The sequence below is a fragment of the Arvicanthis niloticus genome, chromosome 8 (assembly GCF_011762505.2).
Source record: "Arvicanthis niloticus isolate mArvNil1 chromosome 8, mArvNil1.pat.X, whole genome shotgun sequence".
Taxonomy (NCBI): Eukaryota; Metazoa; Chordata; class Mammalia; order Rodentia; family Muridae; genus Arvicanthis; species Arvicanthis niloticus.
In genome coordinates this window covers 86,031,546-86,043,447 of record NC_047665.1, presented here as the reverse complement: position 1 = coordinate 86,043,447, position 11,902 = coordinate 86,031,546, and the positions used below count along the sequence as shown (strand labels likewise).

Genomic DNA, 11,902 nt, shown 5'->3' with positions numbered 1-11,902 from the left:
GTAAACCCAGAAGAGCCCTTGCCTAACATCTGAAGGGAAGCCACAGGGCCAGGGAAGAGGTTTCGATTTTTTTATTTTTTCCATACTATTTCATATCAGTCCAGTCTTTTCTCCTCATGCCAGCTCTGACTCAACTTTGACCCTGCTGCTGCTGTGCCTGAATGGCCTCATCATCTTCCTCAGGACCCTTGGGAGGACTGTGGTGAGGGGACTGTTTCTCCAGTCTTGAGGTTGTCAGGAGCTCCCTTGTGGACTTGGCCAGGCGGAATACCACTGGGATCTGTGCCAGGCTTGGATTGGTCTCCTGCAAGCCTTGGATCCACTTGACCAGTGTTGCCTGATCATGGGCACCAGCCATGCACATGGCGAAGACAGGGCCTTCTGTCACTGTTAGGAGAGGAATTTGTGCTCTCATCACCTTGAGGTATTCTGACCTCCTGTCATGAGCACCTCCATGAGTTCACACACAGTTCCCTTTGCCACATAAATGTTCTACATTTCCCCTGGGCCATGCCACTTGCTGCTTCAGATACTACCAAGAAAATAAGTTTGACCCCTAACTTGGAGGCTACCTCCTCTTAACTCCCCCAAATATAACTTGACTGTTTCCTTCTGACCTAAGGCTTGTATCTATTCTGGTCACGTCACTAGTCAGTGTAGAACGCTCCATAAAAGATATGACAAGGGGGAGAGGGAGTAGCCAAGGAGAGGTACCCTGGGGGGCACATCACCCCTCACTGTGTGGAGAGTAGAGAAATGGCTACCACACAGGATGTCCGGTGTTGAGACCTGCTTTTACCTTCATCCACGTCAAACTCATAGTTATCCCATGCACTCCTTGAGTATTCCAGGTCCAGCTTCACTGGGTAGTACAGGTTCCACTCTTCTGGGATTTCCTCTACTGTCTACCTCAGACAAAAAAACCAGACAGGATTAGAGGCCAGAACACAAACCCTGGTCCCTCAGCTAAGTCTGAAAAAAATTATGCACACCCGTGTAAATCAGAGGACAACCTGTAGGAGTCAGATCTCTCCTTCCACCACATGGGTCCTGGGGATCAAGCTCAGGTGCTGGGGCTTGGCAGTGACTCACCTCTTCCTCAGGGGGCGGCAGGTCAGCTCTTAGGATGTGATAATAGACGCACTTATTACGAAGCCAGAGAGGGAAGGGGCCCTCAACAAAAACAGGCCTGGATGGGTTGTGGCGGGCCAGGGCAGCTTGCTGATCTGGACTCTGGATTCCTGGTAAGAGATGAGAACCTAGTGGCTTAGTGGCAAAAGGCCCAGAAGTTCATTTAGTGGGCTGAGAGGGATCCAGCAGAAACTGGGACAGGCTGGGGCCTTACCTACAATGTAAGTCTGTGTGGGATCTTCCATGCCTGTTGAGTCACTGGACAAAGACATCTGCAAGGAAGAGCAGGGCTGTGACTCCCCAACCTCTACAGGGGAGCCTGAGAGCAAAGGGAAGGGGGTGCTTCCTGAGCAACTGCACCCCGTCACTAGAAGTAGCCCTTCTCTCTTTCCTTGTATCTAGCTTGGCCAGAGTGCCAACACTGAGTTTACCCTGAAGCCATCCAGCCTAAGTTCAACCTCATTGACCTCATCCAAGTCACTGTACCTGCACAAAAATGGCAGTAACAGAAAGTAACAGTTCTTCAGATGGCACCAAGAACCTGACTCAGCTGGGAGTGCTTGCCTAGAATACAGCATGCAGCATAAAGACAAGCTTCTCTCTTTTGTCACACCACTAGGAATGGAGCCCCAGGCCTTGAACAAGGAAAGCAGGTGTCCTACCACTGAGCCACACCCCAGCCTCTCCCCTCTAGGGATGAAGCAGAGACTCTTCTGTGTAGCTCTGGCTGAAACAGAGCTCTGTATGTATGAGGCACACCTGGCCCATCAGTCAAGTGCTAGGATTAAAGATACGAGCCACTGTGCCTAGCTGCTCTTTTCTTTATAATGTACTCAGCCTGCAGATTTTGTTACAGCAACAAGAAGAGGACATAGGGAATTTTCTTGCAATGGGTAAATAGACTAAGACAGGTCAACTGCGGTAATAAGGAATGACCATGACCACTGTCAGGACACCAGCAGAAGAACCCAGGGAAGCAATAAAGCCCAGCCAGGGAGGGTGGCTGCAGGTATAAACAGGAATGCATACCTGGTAGACAGTAACTTTAGCACTGAGATCAGGCTCCATGTGTCGCAGGCCTAGCCTGGCCAGGTCCAAAGGGTCCTGGGGAAGATCTCGAGGCACTGGGTAGGGGTTGATATTCTTGAAGCGGGTGAACCACAGCTGCATCCGTAGGAACTTGAGCATAGGGTAACTTTTGCGCCCAAATATTTGAATCAGTAAGAACTCTGTCTCTGTGTTGGGCATGACTCCTGTTTTGGGTAGATCCAAGCACAGCCTCAGAGAGGCAGGATATAGTTAGACACAAGTTTGAAGTCAGAAAGACATGAAAAGTGTATGTGTTGGGGAAAGAGGGCTGGAGAAAGAAATGGCTCAGTAATTAGGAACATGTGATACACCACTTTTAACTCTAGTTCCAGGGCATCCACCACCCTGTTCTGGCTTCCTCGGGCACCAGAACTCACCTACCCACTGACACACAGCATACATAAGATTAAAAATAAATCTTGAAAAGCAAAAAAAAAAAAAATATGTAGTGAAGGATGGCTTGAATCTCGGTGTACCCTTCACTGCCAAGAACTGAGATGACAGGTATGCACCTGAGGTTATTAGATACTGGGGACCAGCCCTGGGGCGTCCCAGGTAAGACATCCTTCAGCTTGTCTACAACCCTAGGTCCAATAATTGAAAGGTGGGGGGTGGGGAGAGGGGAGCCGCGAGAGAGTGAGTGAATGCGGGAGGGCGGGTCAGGTAAGGGACTAAAAAGAAGGGGAGTAGAGCAAGGTGCGAAGGAAGGCCGGGCCCACTTCCCTCACCGTGTCGTTCCATCTGCTCCAGGACCGCGATCCCACATTCTTGCTGCCGTGGGTAGTGGACAAAGATGCGCTGGATAACGTTGCGGGGCCGGAAGACCTCCTTGGGGAAAACATCCAGCAGCAGGTTGTATACTGACAAGTCCCGCTCCACACCAAACTCGGGCATCTTGCGCAGTGCTAGGTAGATGAAGTCCACGTGGCCACGCTTGCGTACGTTGTGCTCCCCAAAGCTGCGCACTGCATTCAGGAAGCTTGCCTTGTCCTGTTCTCCATTTCCTGATGGCCTGAACAGGTCTTCATGCATTGCTGGAACCTTGATGGGCTTCTTTTGGGGGTCGGGGGGTCGAGGAACCAACCACACCTCATCCTTGTGTGTAACTGCACTACAGTGGAGGCCTCGTGGAGCCTGGAGGGACACCTGGGAAGAAAGGATGGTGCCTGCTTTTTGTTTTCTGTTTCCTGACAAAAGGTACCCTGGACATCATGGATGACCTATTAGGAGCTTAGATATCATGACATTACACTGCCACATGAAATCCCAACCCCCAGGAGGCTAAGGGAGAATTGAGAGCTTAAAGCTTGCTTGAACCACACATTCATGTTCTAAGGCCATTTGGGATTACATATGGTGCATACACACACACACAAAGAAAACATCAAGAAGTATCAGCAGGACCAGCTTGATGGCTCAGAGGATAAAGCACTCACACAGATTTGACACAGATATATACATCCACACATGTGCATACCCAAGTTTCACAGTGTGATGGTTTGACTATGCTTGGTCCAGGAAGTGGCACTATTAGGAGGTGTGGCTTTGTTGGAGAAAATGTGTTATTGTGGGGGCAGGCTTTGAGACTCTCCTCTTAGCTCCCTGGAAGCCCGTTTTTCCTGATTGCCTTTGAATCAAGATACAGAACTCTGGGCTCCTCCTCCAGCACCATGTCTGCCTGCATGCTGCCATGCTTCCTGCCATGATGATAATGGACTGAACTTATGAAACTGTAAGGCAGCCCAAATCAAATGTTGTCCTTTATAAGAGTTGCCTTGGCTGGGCGGTGGTGGCACACGCCTTTAATCCCAGCACTTGGAAGCAGAGGCAGGCGGATTTCTGAGTTCGAGGCCAGCCTGGTCTACAGAGTGAGTTCCAGGACAGCCAGGACTACAGAGAGAAACCCTGTCTCGAAATAAACCAAAAAAAAAAAAAAAAAAAAAAAAAAAAGAGTTGCCTTGGTCATGGTGTCTCTTCACAGCAATAAAACCCTAAGACACGTATATACACACCGTTGTGGTCTGAATGAGAAGTACCCTGATAGGCCTATCAAACTCTGCTTACAGCATTCACTTGCTTGTCTAGACCAAATTTCCAAAGTCTTCCACCTTCCCAAAATAACAAGGTCAGAGTCTTTACAACAACCACCCTACTTATGGACACCAACTTCTGTCCTAGTTACTTTTCTGTTACTGTGATGAAGTATCATGAGCTGCTAGCTAGCCTGGCCTGTTGTATGGTACTGGCTTTGAAGGCAGGAAGGAAGCAAGAGTCCTGAGAAGGCAGGAGCTCCCAGAAGACCACTGCTTCTATCCCTGAAAGTGAAGCTCGGGTTGCTGAGCAGACCTCAAGATGTTGGTAATATCAGAGCTATGAGATGTCTGCCAAGGACGGCCGCACACAGGGAAGAGAGCCAGTCTGGGGCGGAGAAGGTTTGGGGGCAGCAGGGCTAGAAGAGTAGGGCTATCTGAGCGCACTGGAGCTGATGACTAACACATTGGAGCTACAGGGCTGGAGTTTGCCCTGCCAGGATTTCACTCTTGCTTTGGTTCAATGCTTCTTCATTATGGCTTCACTCCTGCCTTTTGGAATGGGAGGACATAGTCTGTGCCATTCATTCCCTGATGGAAGTTGTGATCTACTTCTGCTTCTTAGGATGTCACAGTTGAGAGATTGCCTGAGTCTCAGGATAGACTTTGGACTTTTAAATGATATTGACACTGTGAAAGACCATAGGAACCCAGCCTGTGGTTACCTGAGCACAGAGAGTTCCTGAGAGGGCAGTCCTGCAGATGCCTCCCCAGCCCCTAGAGAGGCCTCGGGCCAGCAAGTTGACCTGCACCCAGCTCATGCCTCTGTAGATTCAACCACACCTAGTTGAGAGAGATTGGGACAGCGTTAGCCTGCGGCACACCTTCCATGAAACAGGGCATCACTATGACAGACAGCACAGTTCAGACGGAAGAGCCTAGTCCACCAAACTCCAACGGTTACTTCTGTTTGATTTTGTTGTTTTTAAGATAGAGTATCATATTGCCCAGGTATCCAAGGGTGGCCTTAAACTCCTGAACCTCCTGCCTCTGTTTCCCCAATGCTGAGATTACAAGTGTGAGCTACCTTTTTTATTTTTATTTATTGTGCGTATGCACGTGCGTGCGTGCGTGCGTGCGTGCATACACTTGTGTGGAGGTCAGAGGATAGCGTGGAGAATTGGTTCTCTCTCCCACCATGTGGTTCTCAGCATTGAACTTAGCTTTCCAGGCTTGGCAGCAAGCACCTTCATTCCATGAATCACCCCACTGGCATACCTGGCAGTTCTTCTTCTTCATTTTTTTTTTTTTTTTTTTGAAAGATTTGCCTGTTTATTTTGTGTGTATGTGGTATACACAGGTTCACTGGCTATAATACTTTTGTGGGGTCCAGAGAACAACTTTTTAGTAGCCTTCTACCTCACTGTAGGAATGCCATGATATCTGGCTTTTTCAAAGGTGTTTTTAATGACTTTTACTTTTATTTTCTATGTACGGGTGTTTTGCCTCCATGTCTATCTGTGTACTGCATGCATGCCCAGTGCCCATGCAGGCCAGAAGAAGGTGTTGGCTGCAGTGAGAGAGTGAGTGTATTCACTCACTGGGAATCAAACCTAGTCCTTTGGGGGTGCTCTTAATGGCTAAGCCACCTCTCCACTCTCAGGCTCCCCAATCCCCTTTTTGAGACAAGGTCCTACTACGTAGCCCAGGCTGGTCTAAAAGTTGCTATGCAGACTAGGCTGGCCTCAAACTGCAGAGATCCTTAACCTCTGCCTCTTGGGTATTGGGATTAACAGCATGTACCACCATGTTTTCTGAGACAGCCTTTCATTGAACTACAGCTTACCAGTTCAGCTAGATTGACTGGCCAGTAAGCCCCAAGGACTCCCCTTTCTCTGCCCCCTCCAGCTTTAAAAGGAAAAGAAGACAGGCTTGAGCACAAGGGTTAAGAGAAGGTTTGGGCTGGAGAGATGGCTCAGTGGTTAAGAATACTGACTGTTCTCCCAGAGGTCCTGAGTTCAATTCCCAGCAACCACATGGTAGCTCACAACCATCTGTAATGGGATCCGATGCCCTCTTCTGGTGTGTCTGAAGATAGCTACTGTGTTCTCATATAAATAAAATAAATAAAGTTTTAAGAAAAAAAGAGAGGGGCTCAGAAAAAAGGTGTGGCTTCAGACAAAATTATTACTACCTTTTAGAAAACTTTATGTGTGCATTCCTGAGTGTGTATACAAATGTGCCAGGCACCAGCACAGAGGACAACTTGCAAAATCGAGTTCTCTCTTCTACCATGTTGGTCCCTGGGGATGGAATTCAGGTTCTTGGGGTTAGTAGCAAGCGCCTTTATCCCCTGAGCCATCTCAATGCTCTCCCCATCTTTTCTTTGTGTGTGTGTGTGTGTTGTTTTGTTTTGAGACAGGGTTTCTCTGTGTAGCTTTGGCTGTCCAGGAACTTACTCTGTAGACCAAGCTGGCCTTGAACTCACAGAGATCCACCTGCCTCTGCCTCCTGAATGCTGGGCATGCCACTGCCACCTGGCTAGTTTGTTTGTTTGTTTATTTAACTAAAAAAAATTTTCTTTTACCATATGTATGAATATTTTGCCTTTATTATGTGTACCACGTGAGTGCCTGGTGCCTGGAGAAGTCAAAATAGGGTTTTGGATCCTCTGAAATTGGAGTTTCAGATGGTTGTGAGCCACCATGTAGGTGCTGGGGATTGAACTCAGGACCTTATGCTTGGCGGCAAGCACTTTGACCCAGTGAGCCATCTCACCAGTCCCACCTCATTTTTTACCCTGGGTACCTGAGATAGAACTCAGGTGGTCAGGCTCCTGCAGGAAGTACTTAACTGTCTGCACTGTCTCCATGGCAGCTCGAATCCTTTCTCCTGCCTGAGTACTACTACTGGGAGCTCTGGTATAACCTGAGTAGTGGCCAGGGTACACAGCCTTGTCTGGGTCCTAAACTCTGGCAAAATAATCTGTTCTTTCACTGGGCATGGTGGCACTCAGGAGGCAGAAGCAGAAAGATCTCTGTGAGTTCAAGGCTAGGTATAGATAGAGCACAGCTTACAGACAGCACTAAAGACGAAGAAACTGACTCCCAGTTTCCATCCAGAAGGTTGGAAATGAATGTGTTAATACTTGGCAGTCTTTTTGCTCTTCTATAAAGCCAGGCCCATAGAACCCCCAGAATCCTGAGCACTTTGTCTCAGTCAGTAGAACCCATTCTCATGAAAGAGGTCCCATGTATTCTACAAAAGAGTTTGCTATTCTGCTTATTCTTCCCTGGGCCCTTGTCCTGAGCACTGTTTCTCAGTCAACAGAACCCATCCTTATGCTTACTACAATCCCTTCCTTCTGCACCTTTGTCCTGAACACTGTTCTCCATCAACAGAAGCCATTCTTGAGGGACAGGTGCTTTGCTAGAGATAAACTTTGCAAGAGACTTTCAATGCAGCCATGCCTAATCCATGCTTTGTTGTAATTACTGTCACATGGAATCTTATCCCCAAAGTTTCATTGCTTAAATGTTTAAGAAATAAATCACTTGGCATTAGATTCCAGAAGTTTGGAACCAGTACCAGCTAAGTTCTACTGACCCAGCTTCCATTCTTAAGCTCATCTGGACTGTCTCACTGCTGGCTATATGACATTTGCAGGGACCACCACAGCCAGCCTGCTCTACACAGTGAGATATTGTTTCAAACAAATAAAAAGAGTGTGGGATTTTCTCAAATATTTTTCTGCATTGCCTGAAATAATCATGTAATTTTAGGGGTTCTATTAATATATACATAAATGGGCAGATATTAAACTAACTTTGCGTTTTAAAGATAAATTTTCTTAGGCATGATATAAAATTCTTTTTCATGTTTGCAAGCCCATTATGAGTGAATTTTACAGTTGTATTCAAGAGGCACTAGTTTGTATTTTTCTTAGTATACCTGTTTGGTTTTGGTATCAGGGTATCTAGGCCACAGAGAAAATATTAGGAAGAGTTTGGATTATTCTTGCTACCACTAAAACTTTCTAGAGATGGGTGTTGTGGCATACACCTGTAAATCCCAGCACTGAGGTGGAAACAAGAGGATAAGCCTTGCATACACAGCAAGTATGAAGTCAGCCTGGGCTACATGAAAACCTGTCTCAAAAACAGGAAAAGAAAACCAAGAAAACAAAACAATAACAATAAAACACCTTTGGGGCTGACAAGATGGCTTTGCAGATAAAGGTAGCTGCTGCCACGTCTGACAACATGCAGAATCCCACCCCTGTGATCAAAGGTGGAAGGAAAGAACTGACCCCACAAGTCGTCCTCTGACCTCCACTCCTCTAGTGCCACGGGCACGGACACAGGCACAGAGTACATAAATAAGTAAAAACAAACGAGCAAACAACTTCCTCTAGTTCAGCCTGACATAGTAATGCACACCTTTAATTTCGGCATTCAGGAAGTAAAGGCAGCCAGACCTCTGTGAGTTCCGAGCCAGCTAGGGCTACTATGAGAACTTATTTAAGGAAAAACAAAAACAAAACAAATACTTTTTCTAATAGCTCCCTCCCACTCCCTGCTTTCTGGTCATTAAAGCTATACCTAAGCTATGTCTATGAACTGGCTCCTTCCTCCACAACCTGATGGCTGCCCTAGTCATGCCAGTAATGCCGGTCCAATGAATCAGTGTGCTCAACACTTTGAAGAAGCCAATGCCTTCTTCAACTTTCTCACTCTCTCCCAAGTATTAGATAGTGATGTCCCCTCCCCTATAGCCCTTGTTAACATCCTTGGGTTTCTTCCTGGCATCCATGCCTATTTCTCAGCCAATCATGAGATGTCTTTCAATGTCCATAGTGTCTGCAAAGCTGAGGGTGCAGACAGATGCCCTGGGAGCACAAAACCTGCAGATTCAGGCTTAGTGGAAACATGTCTGCACTTCTGACAACTTTTAGGTGAGAGATACAGCTGCTGGTCTGAGGAAATGTAGCTGGACTGGACTCAGGCTGTGACTCGGTAGTACAGACCTAACCTAGACTCCTCCAGTGAGCTACTGAACCCAGTGGGCCTCTGCTAGATTTCCCTTAGTGAGGGGCTGGGAGTGTGGCTCAGTGGTAGAGCCCCTGCCCTAGCATCCCCCAGTTAGAGGCTGATGGTGTGGCTCATGGTAGGTACTTGCATGGTTAGATAGAAAGAATCTAAAACTTTGCCTTGCAAATTGTGTCCCAGGACCTGTAAAATGTTGGTTCTACCTCAGGCCACGTGAGAATCTGCATTGTAACACCCATAGGTGGCCCTACGTGTATTAGAGTCGGGAATATGTATGCTCATGGTTCCCTCAAGTTTTTGCTCCCATACCTAAGTATAACTTTGGCACAAACCAGCCATCCCAAACTCCATTCAGGGAACACTGACAACACCTTTGCTTACTGTGCTTCTCTGGAGGTTAGCCAGTAGCACCACCCTTCCTGGTTATTCAAGCCACACCAAAGGAATCATTCAGTATTCACTATGCCCCTATTCAGTCAATCAGATAGTTCTGGAGACTACTTGTAAGCCTATCTCTCTTGCAGGTCACCGCACCAGTCCATGGTCTGCTCTCCTGCATGTTTCTGCCCTTTCTCTCTTGCCCTTCCAGTTACTTCCCTCCATTGCAAAGGAACGCTTTTAACAACAGAAACGAGGTGGGCTGGAAAGATGGCTCCATTGATAAAATGCTTGCCCTGAAAGTATATGACTTGAGCTTGATCCCCAGCACCTACATACAAAGCTACCTGCAATCTGAGCAATCTGAGGAAGCAGAAACAGGCAGGTCTCTGAGCCCGCTGCTAGCCAGCCTAATCAGTGAGCTACACGTCCCAGAGCACACGGTGGACAGCTCCTGAGGAACAACATCCAAGGTTGACATTTGTCCTCTGTACACAGGTGCTTACATGTGCACATGCACTAACATACATCCCTGAATGCTGGATGTCATAGCACATACCTGTAATCCCAGCACTTGGGAGACACAGGCTGGCAGATCTCTGAGTTTGAGGTGAGACTGATCTATACAGACATAGCAAGTTCCAGACCAGACAAGGCTACATAATAGGACCCTGTCTTAAAATAAAATGCACTCGTGATAGGTATTGTATCTGTAAAGCCAGCACTGGGGAGTCTGAGGCAGGAGGATGACCTCCAGAATCAAACCAGCTGGTGATAATTGGTGAGTTCCATGGCAGTCTGAGGCACAGTAAAGTCCTGACTAAAATTTAAATAAGTGCGGGAGAGATAATTCAGCTGGGAAAGGAACTTGCTGTCAGAACAAAGCAAACATAATGACCTGAGTTCAAACCCTGGAACCAACATAAGGTGTATGGATAAAACTCCAGAGTTGTCCTCTGACCTCCACCATGCACCATGGCACATGTGTCCTCTCCCCGCCCCCATAACCAAAATAAAAACTTCAAAAGTAAATACACATCGGATGGATTCTACCTGCTGTACTTCCCCCATCTCTTGTAGCTCCAGCCACACTGTTTCTGAAACAAGACAAGTTTACTGGTCTCACAGGCCTTGAACTTGTTTTACCCTCTGTCTACTACTATCTTGGTGTATGGGTGTAATCCAGGACTCAGAAGGCTGGAGCAGGAGGATCATGATGAGTTAGAGGCCAGTTTGGGATACATAAAGACTCTTGTCTCAGGGAGAAACACATTGCTTGCAACAATCACTGTTTTGAAGTCACAAAATTACCTGTTCTGTTTGTGATCTGCTCAATAATTGGTTCTCTTAGGTAATACTCTTTTAAAATCTGTTTTTCTCATTGTTGTGTCTCCACCAGCTGGGCCAGTGCCTGGTACATGGTAAATGCCCAACACAGACCAGCTGAGTGTGAATAAGTAGTAAGTTTCTACAAAACGCAGAAAAATCTCAACAGCGATGTAGCGTGTGTATGTATGTATGTATGTATGTATGTATGTGTGTGTGTGTGTGTGTGTGTGTGTGTGTGTGTGTGTGTATGTATGTGGCCTGGCACGATTCCGGGTCTCTGAGAGAGGCTGGAAGGTTGCAATGCCTGCCTCATAGACAAAGTGTGGCTCCTGTCCCACCTGTGAGACCGAACGCCTGCAGCAAGAGGTGCCCAGCAACCTTTCTTCGCACGGTCCCAAGCCTGCACCCCAAAAGGTCACAGTGCCCTGACTCTGAAGCCGAGTTGAAGGTTATCCTCCCCGGCTCTACCAGGCCTGGAAGTGGACGCCCCAATTGCAGACAGTCCCATAGCCTTCCCACACGCGACCCACCTACTCACGCGGCCAGCCGAGGACCCGAGACGACTCGGTGGGACCGCTGGGCGCCGTCATGTTGAGCCACAGAGCTTCCGGTTACGAGTCGAAGGTAACAGCAAATCAGAAAAGCCTATGACGATAGGTCCCGCCCTCAAGAAGAGATCCACCAATAGGAAGGCGGGAAGACACTAGCTTCGGGAACAGGCCCTGCCTCTCACAGTACTCCAGAATCCTGGAGACCTTGGGTGCCGTCGCAGAGGCGCTGGATCGGGTGCCCTGGCGTCCGTTCGGTCCAGTTTTCTCCACCGTGATGGTAAATTATTATTGTTACGGACTGGAAGCACCACATCCGGTTCGGAGCCCTGGGCCTCTTGCGTACTAA

General features: G+C 47.7%; 1 protein-coding gene across 2 annotated transcripts; it reads right to left on the bottom strand.

Moving 5' to 3' along the window:
• Positions 1 to 56: 56 nt before the first annotated feature.
• Positions 57 to 11,669, bottom strand: Ecsit (ECSIT signaling integrator). Of its 2 annotated transcripts, none has more exons than XM_034511091.2 (8): positions 11,536 to 11,669; positions 4,976 to 5,093; positions 2,949 to 3,366; positions 2,161 to 2,384; positions 1,346 to 1,403; positions 1,093 to 1,241; positions 800 to 905; positions 57 to 387 (listed from the first exon to the last, which is right to left on the bottom strand). In XM_034511091.2, the coding sequence occupies exons 2-8, from the start codon at positions 5,069 to 5,071 to the stop codon at positions 131 to 133; spliced, it is 1,308 nt and encodes a 435-aa protein (XP_034366982.1). In that variant the 5' UTR covers positions 5,072 to 5,093; positions 11,536 to 11,669; the 3' UTR covers positions 57 to 130. The 2 variants fall into 2 exon arrangements, with proteins under 2 accessions (XP_034366982.1, XP_034366983.1); XM_034511092.2 differs by having other exon boundaries at positions 11,544 to 11,627.
• Between the last annotated feature and the right edge of the window lie 233 nt (positions 11,670 to 11,902).